The sequence below is a fragment of the Cnephaeus nilssonii genome, assembly GCF_951640355.1.
Source record: "Cnephaeus nilssonii genome assembly, chromosome: 11".
NCBI lineage: Eukaryota > Metazoa > Chordata > Mammalia > Chiroptera > Vespertilionidae > Cnephaeus > Cnephaeus nilssonii.
Window position 1 is genome coordinate 83836626 of NC_137082.1, and position 23023 is coordinate 83859648.

Sequence of the window (23023 nt, forward strand, 5' to 3'; positions counted from 1 at the left end):
AAATTGTTTCAGCAGCTGGTTAAAGCTGAGTGTACATAACACAAGACATCTGGTTGTCTGTGCATTTTCAGTTCATTTAAAAAGTATAAACACATTAAAACACTGAAATGTTTGATATATTACAACACTGTCTGCTTGCTCCCCAAGAGTGTTTAAGTGGCTGGTCTAGTCATTGTACTCCTGGCTTATTTACTAGCTAAAGGGATTTACTATTTCCATCCCCCTTAACTTCAAGATATATTATCAACAAAGGAAAAAAAGTATTCATTTAGAAGATACTGCTGGTATTTGTAAGGACATAATGTAATAGAGGTAGTGCTATTTCTAAAATTAAATCAGGAACACATGAAGCATCACACATACTATGACAAGTAAACAGCAGACAACGTGTTACCCCTCCCACAGCTGACCATATGTAACAGAAACCTAACCACAGGGGCTTCACCAAAATAAGGATTTATTTGTTTCATGTAAGAAGAAATCCAAAGATAAGTGATCTAGGGTTGGTGTAATAGTTCCGTAATATCACCAATATCCCAGGCTCCCAGGACACTGTTCTTTGCAGGCTGCAGTCATCATCAAACTTTTAAGATGCCTAAATGCTGCCTCCACATTCCAGGAAGGAAGAGAAGAAGGACAAAGAGCAAAAAGTTGAAGGTAAGTGCTCTACAAGCTTACGATTTCTGCTTACGTAAAATTGGCCCAAACTGTCACGGGGCCACATTTCAGGCACATTCAGTTCCCACGGTGCCTAAAAACTAAGCTGGGCATACACTGTCCCCCCAAACAATACTGGAGATCTGTTAGAAAGGAGGGTGAGAAAGGGACATAAGGCATGCTAATAGCTGTGTCCATCACAAGAGCTCGTCGTGCATGGGCCCTGCCTTCCAAGCTGTACAAGCTCCAAACCACAACAGGGTTTGGCGGATCCCATTTCTAAATCTACATTACAATTCTGGATGCTGCACTTACGCACAACAGAGGCCAGGAGCCCGTTTTCCACAAATACCTGTCTTTCCTTTTTGGACTATAGGCAAATAGCACATTTCCAACGATATCCCCATGTAGATTGAGGTTCTATGCTGATGAATCTTAAAATCTACTTCTTTTTTTTTTTAATATATTTTATCGATTTTTACAGGGAGGAAGGGAGAGGGATAGAGAGCTAGAAACGTCGATGAGAGAGAAACATTGACCAGCTGCCTCCTGCACACCCCCTACTGGGGATGTGCCCGCAACCAAGGTATATGCCCTTGACCGGAATCGAACCTGGGACCTTCCAGTCCGCAGGCCGACGCTCTATCCACTGAGCCAAACCAGCTTCGGCTCTACTTCTTTATTTTAAAAATAATTTCTTTAAAGTATGCATTCTCAACAGAGATGATATGACCCCTCCCCCCAAGAGAATAAAAATTAGTTCTTTGAGGTGAAAAACGTCACAGATATTATAATGATTCATGGTGCTCCAAGGGGGGAGGGGCAATTAAGAAAAAGAAGTCTAAAAGGGTTCCTCAAAGAGACAATTTTTAAAAAGAATGACAGTGACTGCTTTAAAAATAACAAACATTTTGAATCCTGCTGGAATGGCATTCAGTTGCAGTGACAGAAATCCATTACCATAAACAAATAAGAGTCTATTTTTCTCACATGAGAAGTCCAGAGGCGACAGTGGTTGGGGGGACTAGTAGTTGATGACTTTGATTCAGCAGCTCAATGGCATCAAAGCAGACTTTTCGGTGAGTCTCTTGGCTCATGGTGCCAAGATGGCCACATAATTCAAAGGACCATGTTCACATTCCAGACAGCAGGAAAGAGGACTGTCAAGAACAGAAAGATAGGACTCCTGGTGGAGCCAGGTCCCCTTAAAGAGCTTTACTCATACTTTCATGGAAAACTTCCCCCTACATCTCAATGACCACATCTACCTTCAAGAAAAGATAGACATGAAAATCCAAAACTGGCCATTAATAAAAGCAGGACATAAGAAAGAAGGGGAGAACAAATAATGGGTGAAGAACTAGCTGCACCTACCACATATGAATTTGTTTCAAATTGCTTTTCTCTTAAACCCTTGTTAACAGAGATTTATAAGTTCATTTATTACAGAGATTAATCTAATTCTGTGCCTACCATATGCTTAGTATTGTTAACAACTTAATATTGTTTTGATGATGGATAGTCAGAGTTTAAATATTACTAAGCAAGAGAGATAAAAGAACTCCATGAATGTACTACCCTTAAAAGGCTTACATGAAAGTACTACACTAGGACCCACAAACCCTTCAACATCATCAATTACCATCTTCACTATACAAAGAAGATAGAACAAACCCTGATGTAGCCAGAACTTACATGAGTGGAATATCAGTGATTAACTGCATCAAACAGCAGACTAATTCTTCCAAAAGATCTTCTGAGTCAGAACCTGGTAAGATACACAAAAAGTTTGTTAACAAGGTATAAAATAGAATGGAATTGTTTAGAAGTTCAGTTTTCCTTCCTAATGAGAATAAGAATAATTATTACATAAACTCAGACATTAACGCTGATCCCTGAATAAAATCCAAATCATGAGTAAGTTAGCATCTATTATGATTTCCATCTATAGAGGAATTTTGAACACCAGCTATCAATTATAGTTTTTAACATTTGAAGGTAACTATGACTCCTGCAGGCCAGTAGCCAAATATATAAAATACATGAAAAAGCAGCTGCTCTAGCTGCTTTGTTTGAATCAGGAGTAGACACCCCTCAGACCCCGAAACATCAGGCCTTGCCCTTGATCTTCTTGATAGACTTCAAAGAACCTTTTCTGAACCTGTGGGGACTCCACAGATGACATTCTGAAACCGAGTAAGAGGCCAGACACCTACCTCTTCACAGGCAAAAAGCCAAAGGTAAAATGGATTTCCAAGTCCTATGAACAAGTGGCAAAGGCAGGTTACAAATTACCCTCCCAGTGGAAATGCTCCTCTGTCCCATCCTGCTCTGAGTGACTTCTGGCTTTGGACAATGCTGAGACACCTACTCTTTCTTCCCCAGCTCCTAGGACACCTTATTTCTAACCTACCTCTCTCTCTATTCATTCCCAGTATCCACTTCCTCAGAACGCCCTTTAACTACTGGTATGCTGCCCAGAGTGCCACCATTGGCTTCCTTCTCCTTGTCTCGCTCCCTATGATCTCCTTTATCAGTCATCACTTGTATGCTGGCGAGTCCTACAGTTTTCCTCTTGTCTCTTCACTGAACTTCATCTTTATATTCAATTGTCTGCGGGCCATCTCCACCTAGATGCATCACCAGTAGTCAAGCTCAATACGTTCAAAACTGAACTCATTTGTCCCAACACTTCAAATCCATGTACTTGTTCTTTATTCTCCTTTTCGGTGACTACATCAGTTAACCAAAACCCAAAACACAGACTATTCTCTCTGTTATTCATCTCAAGGTCCTATCAATTACAGTCACCTCTCTGTTATTTACTCTTTTCTTCATTTCCTGTCATGCCTTTGTTCATTATTGCATGATCTCAGTTCAGTTAAACAAGTTTATTAAATTAAAACTCCTGAACTTCTTTAAACCTTCCTACTAGTATTCCTACAAATTTACTCCTTCCCAATCCAAACTCCAGATTATCAGAGAGACCTAACCATAGTCCATCCTTTCATTCTCCTGCCTTAGACCTTTATAATTGCTTTAAGCTGATTACTATGCATCAGAAAGAACTCCAAGCTCCAAAGTACAGCATGCCAGACCCTTCGAGATACAGGCCCTGTATCCGTTTCTACCTTTATCTCCCCCCATTATTCCTTTCACAATTTATATTCCAGCGATACCAAACTACCTGCTACATGCCACTTTATGCCTCCTCAATAACATTCTGCCTGGAATGCCCTCCAACAATAAAAATCTAATTTTTTAAAAAAGCCAATCTTTATCTACCTGAACCATCCTAAATCTTCCTTTCCTCCATAAAACACAACTCTTTTTCCTCCCCTTGAACAAAAATAACCATCTAGGCCGCATCTATGCCTTGTTCATATGTCTTTCACTGCATAATTTGGTTACATTGTATCATAATTTCTCTCTACATATAAGCAGGCTTCTATTGGACTCTGTATTTCCCAAGGATGATGACTAAGAGCTTGGCATGTGATGTATACTCAATACATGTTTGCTCAACTGAACCCAGCTGTCTAAGTATAAATCTAATGGTTATTTCCAAAGCATCAAAGCACTTGGAGTCTCGAAAAAATTTAGCAATTCTTTTTTCTAGACCACAATCACCTTAGTAGTCAGGAATTATGAAGAAACCCCTTCCTGCCTTGCCATAAATAGAACTGGCTCAGTAACCCTCTGAGAGGTGAGTGCCAAGCTTGAAGAGAATATTAAGTCACAATGGACACACCAATCAAGGCTAAGAAGAATCAAGTTCAATAACCACATTAAATCTCACTTTAAAAGAGGTAGGCTTATTAGCTCAATGAGTGAAGAAAGTAAAACAAAGGAATAAGTAACATTTGTCTCTGAGGCTACACAATAAGTGGATCTAACTAAAATCCTCCTCATTGTCAAAGCTGTCCAACATAACCCACGTGAATTAACAACCTATTCCAACAAGCTCATTTGCTGACATATAATACATATTCAATATATGTTTGTTAAACCATCATTCCCTGACTCATCCTACAGAATGCATCGACCCAGACCCAAGAAGAACATCTAAAATCTTCACTGATTCCTTACAGAACATTTCAGACCAAATGAATTGGACAGTTTAATAACATACCTTTATTTAGCCCAACAGCAGCAGTGTTTCAATTACAGACGGTGCAGAAACAAGCACTCAGGACCCACAGATGGTGCCTGATTGTTCTATTTTCCTTCCAGGGGTGTAAACGCAAATTTCAAAATCTTAATATGGTGACAAGAACTCTCTATCCAGTTCTATGTGCCATCCAAATCATGACCTTGGTCAAGTTTACAGCTGGGTCAATTAAGGAATATATTCACAGCTTTGTTATCAATTTAACATAATAATGAAAATAATAAAAAAAATATTTCATATACGTAAAATGTAACATATCAAGGCCAAAGCTCTAACAAAACAAAAGACAAGAATAAAGAATTTCCAGCTGAAATCTGACAACTTCCATTTACTTTAAGAAGAAAGTCCTGCAGAATACTATATGCTTGTTTCTGAGCTAATCTAGAAGCAAATAATTGCATATCAAGTGAAGAGTGATGAGATTTGACTGCTTACCAAGTTTGACATCAAGCAAAAGTCACTCATACTGCATTATTTTCCAAGCAGTATTTATATCATTCAGCTTTCATATGAGGATAAATATCTTTCTTAGTTCCAATAAAAATAAGTAAATATAAAGTCACCTGCCAGAAATTATAGTAACTCACTCATGCATTTTAAGAAAGATGATCTTAAAAGCCCTTGAAATTTGAATGACACAGTAAACTGAGGTTCTTTGGGCAAAAGACTGCAGAGATTCAGTATGTTTATTGTACTGTGAAGTTTACAACCCAGTTTTATCTCTTTAAGAGTTTTAAATTGCCTCTACAGCTGCAGTCAAGTGTTTTAGTAGTTTAAATCTTAGCTTCTGGATAAAATATTAATAGCTAATATTTGAGAACTCTACCCTTGAAGAGGCACTGTGTTATTTCATTCTCTTTATCTCACATTAATCCTGATAATAACTATTAAGGTGTAGGTATGATTATCATCCTTTTACAAATGAAGAATCAAGACCCAGACATATTAGTTTATTTACAGTAAGGGGCAGAGCCCAGATTTGAACCCAAATCCAGACTCCCAAAAAAAGGAAAAGAAAAAAACAACCTAATGAATTATTTTTTTCTACTTTTCTATTTTTTATCTTTATTGTTGAGAGTATTACAGATGTCCCCCTGTCCCCCCGCCCAATTGTCCTGCTCCACCCAGTGCCTGGCCTGCCCCTGTCCTTCACCACCCTACTGTCCGTGTCTAAGGGCAATGAATATATGCATATACATTCTTTGGTTAATCTCTTCTCATCCCCTTTCCCTCTGAGATTCATCAGTCTGTTCCATGTTTCCATTATTTTTAAAGACCTGCTATTATACCAAGTTGGGGGGGAAATCCAGTCAACCATCCCATGTTTCACTGAAGACCCTAAATACAGACCCCATGGTAAGTGACTACTATGAACCACACTAGGGAAGAAATCTGAAATACCACATATTAGTTTTACACATCCAGGTGATACATTATACACTTACCAACGCATACTGGAAGTCCTTGACTTAAATATCCAATTTGGAAGTAATTTCAAACAATGAATAAATATAAACTATTATTATCAGTATTATGCAGAACTGAAATCTCACCCCTATCCCTAGGGTTCTCTCCCTCTAAAGCCCTAACCCCGCATCTCTGATCTCTATGAGCGTCACCAGAGGAAGAAGCAAGAAAGACAAGGTGGTATCTGTGGTCCTAACAGCTCCAATAATCCATACCTGAAACTAAGCTTCAGTTCCTATTCTTCCTGTTCGGCATCCTCCGGTACCAAATGCTAAGATACCACGCTCTCATTTTGGCCTTAGGGAGTGGACCAGAGCATAGTAGAATAATGTCATAATCAAATGTCTTCCATCAGAGTGGGAGGGGAGAGAGGGCAAAGCGATTTTTAAAAACCACTCACTTGAAGAAGAGAAAAAACAGTGCTGGTGGAAAACAAAGAAGTGGCCAGAAAAAAGAAACACATGGGTCATTTAAATCAGGTTACATGTAATTATTAAAAAATCTATTAACAGATAGAGTTAATCTTTGTTGTTTTCTTTACATTAGTAAAGTCAAGCTGTTATTTCTCAACGCTGCCCAATACCACACTGTGCCAAATACAAGCACTAAAAAAACTCAATCAAGAAATAACAGAGCTATATTCCAAAAACAGGTGAATAGTGTGCCTGAAAAATTTAGAGCAAAAATGGAAGACACAAGGCTAGATTACATTTACTATAAATATATTCAGAAAACCATTGTGAAGCTAATATTGGAATTACTATTCTATATTAAAAATCATATTTAAACTTCTAATTAGCAAATTCAAATATGCCTGTAAATATTCATCATAACTTAACGAAAAGCAAATGGACTTCCTCTTTTCTAAAAATAACATTGTCTGTTTTGAACACACCTGGTACTTCCAACTCCTAAGCTTTTCCAGGGTTCTGAGGTAAGAACTGGCTTTTTTCTAGAGTTCTCCAACCCCGAAGGCATTTAGCTTTCAGTTTTCACTGATCAGTTGGGTTCACCATTACTCAATTTTCCAACTTGCAAAATGTTGTTAACATTGTACCCCCCTTTCCTCCTCTTAAACTGAGTAATGAGTACATGACTTTTTATAAGTCCCTTACTGATTTTATTGGGGTTTCAGGAGAAAGCAAAAATAAACAGGTATGTTGAATTCACTACGCTTGAGAGCAAGCCCCACAAAATAATTTCTTGAAATAAATTTATATGGAACTCTTTTACGCCAAGGAAATGTAGTTAAGCAAGCCTTTTCCTTGGACTTGACAAGTCCCTAGTCTCTCTTCTCTCCACAAAGCTGTGCTAACAGGTTACTACGCTCCGCAGGCCCACATACTCCGCTCTCCCAGCTCTCAGCAAATGACCTGCCTGTCTTCCCCTCAGTATGCTCCCCCAATGCAAACCTGTGCTCTCTCCCTGTGCTGCTGACCCCAGTGGCCTCCTCTTTGGACCATCCTTTCACCTTATCTCCTCCCCCGCCCCTTTTTTTTTGCTTCTATCTTCAGTCTCTCAATTGAGAATAGTTATTTATTCTAAACTTTGCTCAATTGTTTGCAGATGGTTCTCTACTTCTGTCATTTCACCCTTCAAACTACCTGTACTACTGTATATTATCTATCCCTAAACCAGTGGTCGGCAAACTCATTAGTCAACAGAGCCAAATATCAACAGTACAACAACTGAAATTTCTTTTGAGAGCCAAATATTTTAAACTTAAACTTCTTCTAATGCCACTTCTTCAAAATAGACTCGCCCAGGCCGTGGTATTTTGTGGAAGAGCCACACTCAAGGGGCCAAAGAGCCACACGTGGCTCGCGAGCCCCAGTTTGCCGACCACGGCCCTAAACAGTCCTTCACACACCTAATTCAGATATTCACTGATAAATGGATGTTTTCAGCTACTGCATAGTAAGGTTCCATATTTTCCAACTCAACAGTATCTGGGCATCATACTTTCATAAAATGTAAAAAGACATTGGCAAAAAATATAAAAAAGACTTTACTATGTGATAAGAAGTCTCAAACTAACATGTAAGGCTAAGATGAAAATAATTACATATGTCAAAAACAGCAAGTCTTCAACCTTAAAAAGATATTTACTGGATTTAACTGGTGGACCAACAGGAAACTCAACTGTAAATAAAAAGAACAAAATGAAAAGAGCATGTATAAAAGTCTGAATTGCTAACTGTATAAAAGAGGACAGTCTGTCAGCACAGACAGAATCACCAATTATCAGACCTCACAGAGGGCTCTTTCAATGACACAACCATCTTGACAATATGGCCATGGCTGGAAAAGTGTCATTTTTACACTGTGTCTACCTTAGGCCACCCAGAATGTGGCCTAAGGTAGACACATGCTTCTCCAACTTGAAGATGAGCAGGGAGTGCGGGTACAGAGAGGGTACCCCAGGAAGACATTTGGCCCCAAAACAAACACAGTGTATCTCTCAAGTGCATCAATTTACTCAATGTTATGTAATGTAAAATACTCTTATATGTAAACTAGAGGCCCAGTGCACGAATTCGTGCACGGGTGGGGTCCCTTGGCCTGCCTGGCCGGTGATTGGGGCCAATCGAGGCCGTCTCGCCCAGCCCTGATCAGAGCCAGGGGAAGGGACTGCAGGAAGGTTGGCCAGCCAGGGGAGGTTGGCTATGGAAGCACACTGACCACCAGGGGACAGCTCCTGCATCGAGCACCTGCCCCCTGGTGGTCAGTGCACATCATAGCGACCAGTCCACCAGTTGTTTGGTCGACCGGTTGTAACTGTCACTTAGGCTTTTATATATAGAGACTAGAGGCCCAGTGCACAAAATTCATGCACGGGTAGGGTCTCTAGGCCTGGTCAGTGATCAGGGCTGATCTGTGGGGCAACCGGCAGGGTGATCAGGGGGCCCCCACTGGCACCTGCCTTGGCTGGCCTGGCGCCACGAGCTTGCCGGCCCTGCCCCTGCTGCCTCCCGTCAGGGCCTGTGGGCTGGGGGCAGCTTCTGCATTGAACGTCTGCCCCTTGGTGGTCAGTGTGCATCATAGCAACCGATCGTTCCACTGTTTGGTCGATTTGCAAATTAGGCTTTTAGTATATAGGGTAAGTGATATTGTGGTTAAATAAAAGTATAAAATATACACAATTTTATGACATAATACAAACAAAGTGTTAAGGTTACAGGTGCTGGTTGGACTATCCTCTGAGGCTCTCTGGGGATAAACATTCACTCCATTCTTACTGCTAACACTTCCTGCAAAGATTTACAACTCCCTAAGTGAACTATGTTTTGGCACTGTTGGTCCCACAAAGACAAAGCCCAGCGTTAACAAAACTAACAAAACTAGCAAGACACAATTCGATTAAAAGCTCTAATTTTTTAAACATCCTATATAATAAAAGCCTAATATGCAAATTGTCCCCTCAGGCAGTCGTTCAACCAGGAGACCAAGAGTTCGACCGCTCACTATGACGTGTGCTGACCACCAGGGGGCGGCACGGAACATGGCGGGCGCTGGTGACATGGCACGGGCAGCAGGTGGCAATGGAGGCGTTGCTGGCCCCTATGGGCCCCGACGAGAACAGGACAGCGGCAGGATGGTGGAGCAGGTGAGTGGGCAGCGCCAGGCCAAGGCAGGATGCCAGGTGGGGCTACGGGGCTGCGAGGTTGGGGGCAGGCCACCCCGAGGGACCCCACCCATGCAGGAATTCATGCACCGGGCCTCTAGTAGTAATAGTTAACAAACTTGGAAGGCTGATTATCAAACCAGGAAATTAAACATATTCATGTCTTAAAAATCAATGTAAAAGCTCTAAGTAATAAGCAAGAACACTTAATGCAAGCAACAGTGTGTTTTGAAAAATAAACCCAAGAAATGCAAGACCAACACTGCCATTGGCCTCAGAAAGAGAGGAGATAGCATGAAGGTTAGATGCAAAACACTGCATTCCCCATATTTCATTTGTTAACAATCCTATTCTCCCCTTTTACTTTCCAGGTTGTTACTTTTAATGCTAAGGAATGAAACGCGAGCAACTGATCTTAAAAACTACAGGCAAAAAAAAAGAAACCCGTCAGCAATATCAAGAGAAAACAGTAATCTTTTCCTGTATCTTCAGAAAAAGATGACATACATCAGCATCATAAAACTGTCCTTGAAAATGTTATTTCTGATCAAATAATTCCAAAGACATCCAGACGCAGAGACTGTTGTTATATCTTAAAAGTAACCTTTAATACTTACAAAATCTTCTGATTGGTTGTCTCACTTAATAATGCATTGCCCTAGTAATGGTACTTAAACTGACATCTGTTTTCTGAAAGAAATACCTATGATTTTTATTTTTATGTTTCATATGCATGAAATAAAAATAAATAAAAGTTTCAATTTTACTGGCTGCCTTATTCTAAAAAAAAGGAAAAAAACAATGAGAGTCTTGGTTCTTTTAAATTAATACAGGGGGGAAAGAGTGACAGTGTCAGGTTATTTAAAAATAAAAATTATGAGAGGAACAATAGAATTTTTAAAATTTTAATTTTATTCCTCAAATTTTGTGCTTGTATGTTGTTACACATGTGATTCCCAGAACATCTTCAAAGGCAATACTTACTGTAACTGCCAGATTTTTCTTCATAAGTAAAATGAAGTTGTAATTCCTCTTCTGACATCTCACAGATGAACACTTTCAACAAATGGCAAATAATAAACAAAGCATTGTTTGTCTGCCAAATGAAGATGTGACTAAAAAAGAAAAACCAAGGTCACATAAGAATCAATATTTAATCATGAGCACGATCAGTTTATTTCTAGTCAATGATTTCTTCATAACTGATCAATCGTTTTGCCCATTGTATTTGTAATATTAGAATAATGTCCATATCTTTTAATGGCTCATGATTTACGACACTGAACCAGTGAAATCTATTATAGTTTACTTCATATTTCATTCTATGTATTTTACATAGCAAGTCAACATAATAAAAATATTATCCTTTAGGCATGATTGCTCTTTATTCTTAACTTTATAGCTGTCCCACACACAGGAAATTCAAAGAAAAGAAAGCTAAAATAATTAAAAATACATAGTACCATAAGGAGAATATATGCAAATACTCAACCAAATTTTTAAATGGAGTATCCTCAGAAGCACAGTACAATATGTGCTGTTTGTATTAATAACCGTGAACTCACAAGAAAAACTTTTGTTGGATTCAATATAATTTGCTTGGGAGCTGGGCAATGAACAATCTTTTAAGAGCTAACCAGAAAAAAAATGGTGTTAAAAAATGCTTGAGCACATAAAGGTTAGCTTTCTATTGCATCTAATATAGAAATATAATACCTACTCTGAATCTTCTTTCATCTAATGAAAGAAACTAAGGAAACAGATGTGGAATGAAATAGTACTCAAATTAAGTCATATGTCCAGCAGTAATAATGGGGAATAATGACCTTTTCAGTAATAATTATATCACTATTAATCTACTTAAATAATATATTTCTAAAGATTATCTAAAATGCTGAAAGCAGATTCCAGAATTCATCATCTCCCCCCAGTGACTTGGACAGCAAATTAAAACCTCTCTTTTACTTTTTTCCCTTAATAATAAGTGTAATTCCTTGAATAGCTTTTAAAAGACCATAATCGATTTCTAATAGATGAAAAATACTCCTTGTTAAATATGAAAAGAACATGATTAATCAGGCAGCTTACTTCCGACATTCTGCTGAAAGTTTTAGTTCTTTGGTTCTAGAAAGGAAGACCTTAATCAATGCACCAAGGTTTCCTGTTCGAGGATTGTTTTCAACTGCAAGAGAAAGAAAGATTTTAAAAAGTTAAAATTAAGAACTAAAAGCAAAGTGAGTGTATCATAACACTTACAAAATCAAATGTCAAACTGACATTGCTCACGGATCAGCCTATTGTCAATAAGCAATGAGAGAAATTGCTACTTGGCTGGAATTCTTTCTGAACAAAAAAACAATGTACAAAATGGAAGTGCTAGAAACAGCAGGAGAAAATAGCCATCTTATCTGAGAATCCAAAATTGTAAAGAAAATATGTAACAGTTAATATACATACACAATTTACATACACACATCGTTCTCTTTAGAAAAACAGATGCTTAAAAAGCTCAAAAATTGATCATCCATATCCCCAGTATATAGAATACTAGAGGCCCAGTGCATGAAATCCGTGCATGGGGGAGGGTTCCCTCAGATCAGCCTGCACCCTCTCCAATCAGGGACCCCTTGAGGGATATCTGAAACTGGCAGTCAGACATCCCTCTCACAATCCGGGACCACTGCCCCTAACTGTTCTCCTGCCTGCCTGCCTGATCACCCCTAACCACCTCTGCCTGCCAGCCTGATCACCCCTAACTGTCCCCCCGGCAGCCTGGTCGCCCCTTACTGCCCCCCTCTGCCGGCCCGGTCACCCCCAACTACCCATTCCCCGCTGGCCTGGTCGCCCCATGCAACCTGCTGTTCAGTCGTTTGGTCGTCCCTCACTAACCCCCCTGCCAGCCTTGTCGCCCCACACAGCCTGCTGTTCGGTCGTTATTGTTACTGTGATCGTGTCCTGGACAATTTGCATATTCCTCTATTATTAGTATAGATAATAAACCATAAAGATAAAACTATTCAGATAATCACAAATTATTCTAATGAAAATGAAGACACATAAAGAAGGACACACAATGTGGCCAGTGGGGCACTATCTGACCAGGCAAAATTTTAAAGAATTTATTTTTAAAAATTTTTTCAGGTTTAAAAGGTGAGTATTTCAGCAAAGCCAGCCTAGAGTTGAGAGAAGACCGTATTGGGAATGAGAAGATCTGGCTTCTAGATCCAAGTCTATAGTAAGGGAATATTGAAACTCGGGCAAATTATTTACTTCTCCACCTCAGTTTTCTCATCTGGAAAAGAAACAACAACTAATATATATTGAACAATACACTTAATGCTTTACATGCATTACCTACTATAATCCTCAAAACTACATATGGCATAAGCACAAATATGACCTCCATTTTACAGAGCCTCCCCTGTAGGTTCTTGCTTGCTCAAGGACACGTCGTTATCTACTGGCTCAAATCCTTGGCCCTACACTATGCCAAACCAGCCCGTGTAATCAAGGAATTGGACTTAATGAAACTCTAAAGTTCTATCAGGCTGCAGAGCAAGACATAGGCTATGATTAATTTTGTGTGTCAACTTGACTGGGCCACCGGATACCCAGGTATCTAGTTAACATTATTCCCCAAGTGTTGGGGAGAGGGTCTCTTCATTTGAATCAGTAGACTGAGTAAAGCAGATTGGCTTCGCCATGGAGGGCCCACAGAGAAAAGTCAGAGGAAGACTGAATTCTTTCTATCTGCCTGACTGTTGAGCTGAAACATCGGTCTTCTTCCGCCCTTAGATGGGACTCGCAACATTGGCTCCCCTAGTTCTCAGGCATTTGGACATGGACTGGAATTTATACCATTAACTTTCCCGGGTCCTCCAGCATGTACACCAGATCACGGATTGCTCAGCCTTCATAGTCATGTGAGCCAATTTCTTATAATAAATCTCATTTTATATATTACCAGGTGTCTCAAAAAAACCTATATAATAAAAGGGTAATATACAAATCGACAAAATGGCGGAACGACCCGTCGCTATGACACACACTGACCACCCGGGGGCAGACATCCAATGCAGGAGCTGCCCCCGGGTGGTCAGTGCGCTCCCACAGGGGGAGCGCCGCTCAGCCACAAGCCAGGCTGACGGCTGGCGATCACAGCAGTGGTGGTGGGAGCCTCCCCACCTCCGCGGCAGCACTAAGGATATCCGACTGCAGCTTAGGCCTAAGCCGTCAGTCAGACATCCCCAAAGGCTCCCGGACTGCTAAAGGGCATAGGCTGGGCTGAGGGGCCCTCCCCGCTAGTGCATGAATGTCGTGCACCAGGCCTCTAGTGTATACATATTTCAGCTGACAGCTCAATTTTGAAAATGAAATGTATTTTAATAAACACTGCCTTTATAATTATTCAAAGTGCGTGCATACATTTTTGAGGGACACCTATATATATCCATCCATTCTATGGATTCTGTTTCCCTGGAAAACCCTGACTAATAAAGCATAGAAGCACAGAAAAATTCACCTTAGCCCGGCCTTCATGGCTCAGTGGTTGAGTGTCGACCAGGAGGCCACGGTTCAATTCCCAGTCAGGGCACATGCCTGAGTTGCGGGCTTGATCCCCAGTGTGGGGCGTGCAGGAGGCAGCCAATCAATGATTCTCTCTCATCATTGATGTTTCTATCTATCTCTCCCTCTCCCTTCCTTTCTGAAATCAATAAAAATATTTTTTTAAAAAAGAACTCATCTTAAGGGAGAGACTATTTAGTCAGAACCTTTACTGTTACTGATGGAAGAAAAAGAAATCTGTTGGGCCCAAAGTCAACAACATGTTAGTGACAAATGCCCAGTCTTTTCACTTTACCAATGGTTTTCAAACTGTGAGATTCCAGAGTTCTGGGGTATTTTTTCACTTTTGAAATACATTTTTAACTATTTTGAAAACCAGAAATGCAAACACACACATTGGCTTGTGCTGCCAGGAGGATTCATTTTTATGTAGATCTGAGAATTATGCTTTTGCTGCCATTTCTATGCATAATATCTAAACTTCTGTGTCAAAGATATAAAAAGATGTAGTTCTCCAGAATTCTTTATCCAGGTCTGCACATACATACTTTAAAAATGTACATGGAAATAAGCACACCATTACAGCGTACCTGCTCTGTGCCCATAACTGGCAATTAACTCGGTCTATCTACCAGGTATGTGTTCTTGCCACAGCCTGAGAGTCAATGCATGTAACTGTATAACTTTCTCATTATGACAGAAGTTGTAGAAGCTTGCTGTTACACGCGTCGCTCATGGACTAGTGGCAATAGCATCATCTGGGAGCTGTTGGAAGTGCAGAATCTCAGGTCCTCCCTACACCTAATGAAGTTGACAGTGCTTTTCAAAGGTTAATGTACATTTAAATCACATTTAAAGTTCAAATCCTGACTCTGCCCATGTGAAGTGTGACCTGAGACTCTGCATTGCTAACAGCCTCCCTGCTGCTGGTTGGAGAATCCCCGTTCTGTTGTGCTGTAAATTAGGGCCGGTTTGGCGCAGCTTTCATAATCAAGAATAGGTGCATGATTAGATATTAGACATTAGATGTTGTTACAGTTTCTCTCTGAAACACAAATTTCCTACCGTCAGTCTTTGGGTTTAGTTTAATGAAAGAATATAATAAGATTTCAGGATAAACTGTTTTTATTTTAAAAAATAACCCAGTTACTGTTTGCAAGTGCATCTTTGTGTAAATTAATATTATCTAGCTATTGTAAACCAAAACAAAATACTGAAACAAAGAGTTGAAGCTGATATAATTCAGAATCCCAACTTTACAATCTTGTTTATTCAACAGCCCCTTTATTACTGAATTACTTTATAATTGTTTTAATTTATAAATAACTAGCTATTAAAAAACAAACCTGTCTATTGGAAAGAACAATCAAACTACTAGACTGATGTAATGAAAACTCTATGTACCTTTTTCAATAATTTGGCACGTATTTATTGAGCTCCTTATATGTACTCAGCACTGTTTCAGGTATAAGAAAATACTTATAAACAGAATTCCCTGTATTTTTTATTTTATTTTATTGATTTCAGAGAGGAAGGGAGAGGGAAAGAGAGATAGAAACATCAATGATGAGAGAGAATCATTGATTGGTTGCCTCCTGCATGCCCCACACTGGGGATTGAGCCCACAACCCGGGCATGTGCCCTGACTGGGAATCAAACCGTGACCTCCATGTGCCCTGACCAGGAATCGAACCATGACCTCCATGTGCCCTGACCAGGAATCAAACTGTGACTTCCTGGTTCCTAGGTCGACACTCAACCACTGAGCCACGCTGGTTGGACTCCTTGTCTTAATAAAGCTGACATTCTAAGATAGTTAAGTTTCCACAGTACTCTTCTGGGCAAGATGCAAATGGGGCAATAAGTTAATAAAAGTACACTCAGTAATGTTTCAACAACATGTGTAATATTCCAATATACCTCAATGGATTTGAACAGGATCAAACCTAGTTGGTAAAAATCAAATGTTATGTTAAAGTTGAATGAGCTTCAGAAGCCAGAGTAGGAACAGGGACATCTGACAGGAAGGCAGAAAAGCATAATGGAACTAGAGTACAGATCTGACCAGGTTCAAACCCTAGCTCCCCCCTGATTAGCTGTGTGACAAGTTACTTAACCTGGCAACTTACTTAACCTCCCCACACTTCAGTTTCCTCATCTGTGAAATTAGGATAATAGTACTTAAGCACAATAACTCATTTGACTCTAGAGCTTAAACTTGTAGAAATCTATTAACTAACTTGGCCTTTTGTATAAAGAAGGGAATTCTCCATGTCTTCAGGAGTTCAACCAAAGTCTGGGTAACACTCATGTAAGGGTATTATAAAGAGGATTTCCACCTGGAGAGAGAGGTTGAACTTTCTTCAGGCCCTGAAACAACCTTTCCCAATATCTCACTAAAATACCCATGAGCCACAAGACCCAATAACCAATATAGAGGAAACACAGAGGACAGAAACATATTAACAATTCAATCAACAATATCTACATTGTGGGAAACTCTACAACCCATTTTTTAAAATTACTTTTTATTTTTTTAACTAGAGGCCCAGTGCATGAAATTCGTGCACTGGACAGGGGGGGTGGTCCCTTGGCCTGGCCTGCACCCTCTCACAGTCCGGGACCCCTTGCTCCTTACCGCCCACCTGCTCGCTGCTCCCTACTGCTCAGCTCGCTGCTTCTTAGTGCTGCCATGGAGGCAGGAGAGGCTCCCGCCACTGCCGCTGCGCTCACCAGCCATGAACCTGGCTTCTGGCTGAGCGGCACCCCCCTGTGGGAACGCACTGACCACCAGGGGGCAGCTCCTGCATTGAGCGTCTGCCCCCTGGTGGTAAGTGCATGTCATAGCAACCAGTCATTCAGCCAGTTGTCCCACTGTTTGGTCTATTTGCATATTAGGCCTTTTATTATATAGGATTACAGTTCACATTCAATATTATATTAGTTTCAGGTGTCGAGTATAGTGGTTAGACATTTATATAACTTACAAGGTGATCCCACCAATAAATTTAGTACCTGACACCACACATAGTGTTACAATATTATTGAATATATTCCCTATGGTGTACTTTACATCCCCACCCACTTTCTTTAATAAATTGAGAGAGGAAAATGGAGACAAATGCAGGAAGAAACTACCTATGAGAAGAATCGTAAAAATATATCAACCAATAATAATGTGAGGACCTTATATTGCTCCAGATTCAAACAGACAATTAGAAATTTGAACACTCAATAAATATTTTATGATGTTAAAAATTGTTTTTTAATAAAATAACGGTATTTATTTTCTTTAAAAAAAATCCTTATGAGATACATAATAAAATATTTCTGGATGAAATGATATGATGTCTGAGGTTTGTATCAAATTAATATGTGAAGATAGATGAATGATATGATGTCTGAGATTTGTGTCAAATTAATTACATGAGGATATGTTTGTTGTCTGTGCACTTTTCTGTACATACGTCATACTTCAATAAATGACTGAGGTACAAATGAAACATGATTGGCCATGAAAATGATTGAAGCTGGAAGATGAGTATATGGGAGTTCGTTATATTATTCTGTCTGCCTTTGGATGAGTGTAAAATAATTAAAAATAAAATACCCATGAGAACAAGATACAAGCTCACAAAAATGCTGAATCAGGATACAGTTCTTCTTCCAAAAAACAGGAAACAATTCCACTAACTACAAACTATAAAAACCTGAAGTACAGATGTACTTGGTAACCATTAGCAAGCCTGCCTGACAGTACCTGTGCGGAACACGTCTCCTTCTCACTGTCTACCCCCATCAGAAAATTTACCTGACTCCTCCAACAAGTTAATTTTCCATACAGACTCAGAAGCTACAACTCCCAGAAAATAACAGGCAACAAGAAGGAAACAAGCCGAACACAGAGCAACTATGCCCGAGGGTAGAGGTAGGAAAAAAATGTTGATCCAGCTGTTGGACTTGGAGATTTTAGGATTCGCTCACACTCCAAAACCAAGGAGTGGAGACAATGGAAAGTCTCAGTTAAACCAAGCAAACATGTACAAAACATGTTCTAGAAGTCAGGCTAGAACACAGCACCAGCCTACCTTCAAAGTAAAATGACAGATTCAGCAGCACCTCTAGAAGCCACACAGGAACAGGGTTAACAAACATACCCGCTGGCAGCAAGCGCTGTGCCTTCATGGGTCCTCACTCTCTGCCTTCTCCCTGCTTTATTTTTCTGAAGAGTCATCATTATATAAAACATATGTATTTATTATGGTCTGGCTTCCCCGTTAAGATAGATTCATGAGGTCAGGGGCCTGGGTCAGTCTTTATTGCAGTCACTCACCCAGCTTATAGAATACAGACTATAATATTATAGGTGCTCAATAAATATTTGCTGGTTTAATGAATAAGAAGAAAACAATAGTAACAACAAAATAAGGAACAGGATATGCTGAAACCTCAGCAGAAGAGCTGAATCAGAATTGGCAAAAAGAACTTTGGTACACAACTATCATTAGTGGAAAATAGGAAAATGAACCATCTATTTTTAAAAGGAACAGAAAGCACCTGGGAAAAATTAGTATAATGAAAAGAGAGCACTGACACATTAGAAAAACTAGATTGATTAAAAATGCAACAACTAAAAGATACATTAGAATCTTAAAAGACAAGAACTGTAATGTATAAACAGTGAACCCAAGATATAAAAGAGGAATTACAAGAAAAGAACAGAGATGAAGAAAAAGAAGATGCAGAAGGCAAAGAACAGAGATCCAACCTGAACCTCACAGGTGACGATGCCAAGTTGGAGGAGAAGAAACTAAAACAAGTAAAACCAAAGCCATAACTACAGAAAACTTCAGAATTGAAAAAGCTCACAAAAATGCTTTTTAATAAACCAATAAAAAGACCTCATCAAATTACAGACAAAATCATAAAGAAAAAAAGTATAATGAGGAACATTTAATCATAATGGTTATAGGGAAAACAGTCTTATGAACAAAGGAACAAAAAGAAATTTAGGTCTCAGACTTCCTCTCAGGTTAATACTAGATGCCACAAAGGAGCAGATGAACTCCTCCAGAGTTTTGAGGGAAATGACAGTAAAGAAGTTTGTGTACAAGGAAGTTGTCTGTCATGCTTGACTGACTCCTGCACTGCCAACGGAAAACGAATCCAAGGAACCCACTGGAAGCCAGCAAATGGAGAGTGAAACAACATAAACACATCAGCAGCTGCCTGGTGCTGAGGAGGCAGGATTTAAAGTGAACTCCGGCCCAATCAGAGGGCCTTGGTTACTGCCTCGGACTTCCCATTGACATCCCTGCAGGGCCATGCCTGAGAAGAACAACATCTCGTGACTAACAGCCATCCCCCAGAACTCAGGAAAACTCAGTAACAGGAGATCCAGAAGGAACGGAAGGAGAGAAAAAAATATCTAAAAAAGTTGTGGGAAGTAAAACCTCCCTGTATTTCTCAGTGTTCCTGTAAAAAAGCCTTCGTCTCCTGGGTCAGCAAAACATACATGCTATGAAGTGAGAGAATGTCTGCTTTGACTTCTCCTAGAATCATTTCACATACCATCAGGATTAGAATTGTAGCCATGTGTTTAATACTTCCTTATCTCACTGAAAGCCAAGCAGTTACATCACAAGATAAGCACCTAAGCCGGCTCCAAAGGAGGAGGAGAGACTATAATATCATCTTCCTAAGTATCCACATTTCAAAGAGACAGGAGGTCCCACAACTTGGAAACACCTCTAGGTCTAAAAAGCCAAGGCAGGGAGGGTGTATCTGGCTCCTGAAGAGCTTTTACTTACATACCAATGGACTGGAGTAAAGAGGAGAAGAGCGGGACAGCTAATACCTTCCCCTTGATAGGAAGAAAAACACACACCCTCCCCCAGCTACTCATATGGAACAGCTGACCTGGCTCTCAAAGCACCTCCTAGCTGGTGAGAACTAGGACAGAGGAGGACCAGTGCACTTATATTTACTGTGATGTACTTAGTAAGAACTCTGTCTCTGATCCAGAAAACCTGTGGGCATTCAGGGAGAAAAGTAAGAAAAATTAACATAAAAAGCCCAACAAAAATAATGGCCACAAACTCCCCAAAATTGATGGAAAAACATTAATCTATGTATGCAAGAGTATCAACAAATTCCAAGTAGAATAAAAAATAAATTAAAAAATTTTAAGTAAGGAGAAAATCTTAACAGTAGCAAGAAAAAAACAGCACTCATCATTTATAGGGGAGCAACAATACAATTAAACAGACTTCCCATCTGAAAGAAAGGAGACTAGAGGACAATGGAATGATAACATCAAAAGAATTTTTAAAATATCAACCAAGAAGGGGGGGAAAAAGGAGACATGTGTACTACTATTTGTAATACTTTAAACAATAAAATAAAATTTTAAAAAATAATAATAAAATAAAGTATCAACCAAGAATTCTATATCCAGAAAACTCTCTCCTTCAAAAATGAAGACAGCAAGGAGGATGGTGGGCAACTTTACAGCGAAGTAACTTGACAAACACAACCCTGACCAAGTAATCAAGGTCAGTATCATCAGTGATAACACTCCTAATATGATGTGTTGAGAACAGCACTTCACCTCTGTGGTCTTCCTCCTACAGACCTCAGTGTAACCATGAGAAAAACATCAAACAAACTCAAATTGAGGGACATTTGGAAAAGTACCCTACTAGTACTCCTCAAAACTCTAAAAATCATCAAAAGTAAGAAAAATCCGAAAAACCACTGCAGACTACAGAAGGCTAAGGAGATGACTAAATGTACTGTGGTATCCTGAATGAGATCCTGGAAAAGAAAAAGAACAGTAAGAAAAAACTAGTGAAATCTGAATAAAGTACTGAGTTTAGTTAATAGTACTGTATCAATGGTGATTTTCTGATTGTGACAAATGTACCATATTAATGTAAGATGTTAACAATAAGGGAAACTGATGAGAGTTCTATGGGAACTTTATAGCTCTATAACTTTTCTGTAAATCTAAAGCTACTCTAATATTAAGTTTTTATTTTAAAAATCTCAATAGATAGATTTAATACCATATGACATACAACAGAAGACAAGATTAGTAAACAAAAGACAGGTTAAAAGAAAATATACTCTTGAAGGTCAGAGAAGGGAAAAAATGAACATAAAAAGCCCAACAAAAATAATGGCAACAAACTTCCCAAAATTGATGAAAAAACATTAATCTATACCAAAAAAAAAAAAAAAAAAAAAGCCTTAACAGACATATGAGACATGCTGAAAATGTTAAAAGAAGTATAACAGAAGTCCCAGAGGAGAGGAGAAACAGAATAGGATAGAAACAGTGTATAAGCCAATAATGGCTGAGAATTTTCCAAAACTGATGAAAGATATCAACCAACAGATTTAAGAAGCTCTACAAACCTCAAGCAGCAAAAAAAAGAAAAGAAAACCACTCCTCAGCACATCATTCTAAAATGCTAAAAACCAAAGGACAAGGAGAAAAACTTTAGAACATCCCAAGAAAAAAATTCCATTATTTTCAAAGGGAAAACAATAACATTGACAGCTTTCATCTCAACAAAAATGAGAGAAGCAGAAAAATAGAATGATATCTTTAAAGTACCACCCACCCAGTCCTTAGCAATAAAACACATGCTTTGCAGAGTCTATTACCACTACTGCAAGTTAACCAAGCATGTGTTTTATTGCTAAGGACTGAATGGTACATTCTAGTAGCATCAATGAGCACCATGAATAGAATTATTATTATCATCATCATCAAGAAAACATTAATTCAATTCATATTACACTATCAAAATTTATAATAGAAAATTTCAAGTAAGTACCCACACACACATACATATACATATATATGCATACATACATACACACACATGCTCATTTCCCCACCTTACCTAAAGACCTGCAGACTGAAATAGTTGCCTCCTCCAAGAGCTTCAAATCAGTACTGGAAAGATAGGAGAAGAAAGATAATTAATAATTATAACACTAAATATGTACATACTAGTTAAAGAAATATATAAAAATAAAGAAGGGAAAAATAATTTAGAAGGAAAATATGATATACTAGAGGCCCCGTGAACGGATTCGTGCACCGGTGGAGTCCCTCAGCCTGGCCTGTGCCCTCTCGCGATCCGGGACCCCTCAGGGGATGTAGTAGTGCACGAGGCGGCAGGCGGCCGGGGGGAGCCCACTCATCCCAGTCCTGCTGCGCCTGCCAACGCCCGGTAGCACTGCCGTGGAGGCGGGAGAGGCTCACGCTGCCGCAGCTGTGCTCACCAGCAGTGAGTCCGGCATCTGGCACCCGTTGGTCAGCTAAGCGGCGCTCCCGCTGTGGGAGCGCACTAACCACCAGGGAGCAGCTCATGCTTTGAGCATCTGCCCCCTAGCGGTCAGTGCACATCATAGCGACCGGTCAAACGGTTGACTGGTCGCTTAGGGTTTTATATATATAGATAGTAGTGAACAACAAAATCAGCACAATAAAATGAAGCTTCTATTTTCAATATAATCAGGAA

General features: G+C 39.5%; 1 protein-coding gene across 2 annotated transcripts in view; it reads right to left on the reverse strand.

Annotated features, from left to right (window-relative positions):
* Positions 1-23023, reverse strand: part of DYM (dymeclin) — a 238356-nt gene that overhangs the window by 180757 nt on the left and 34576 nt on the right. For both annotated transcript variants that reach the window (XM_079784585.1, XM_079784586.1), the window contains exons 3-6: positions 22400-22452; positions 12009-12102; positions 10905-11035; positions 2353-2425 (exon numbers count right to left, since the gene is read on the reverse strand). In XM_079784585.1, coding sequence (XP_079640711.1) covers positions 2353-2425; positions 10905-11035; positions 12009-12102; positions 22400-22452 — 351 coding nt within the window. The remainder of the gene's footprint in view (positions 1-2352; positions 2426-10904; positions 11036-12008; positions 12103-22399; positions 22453-23023) is intronic.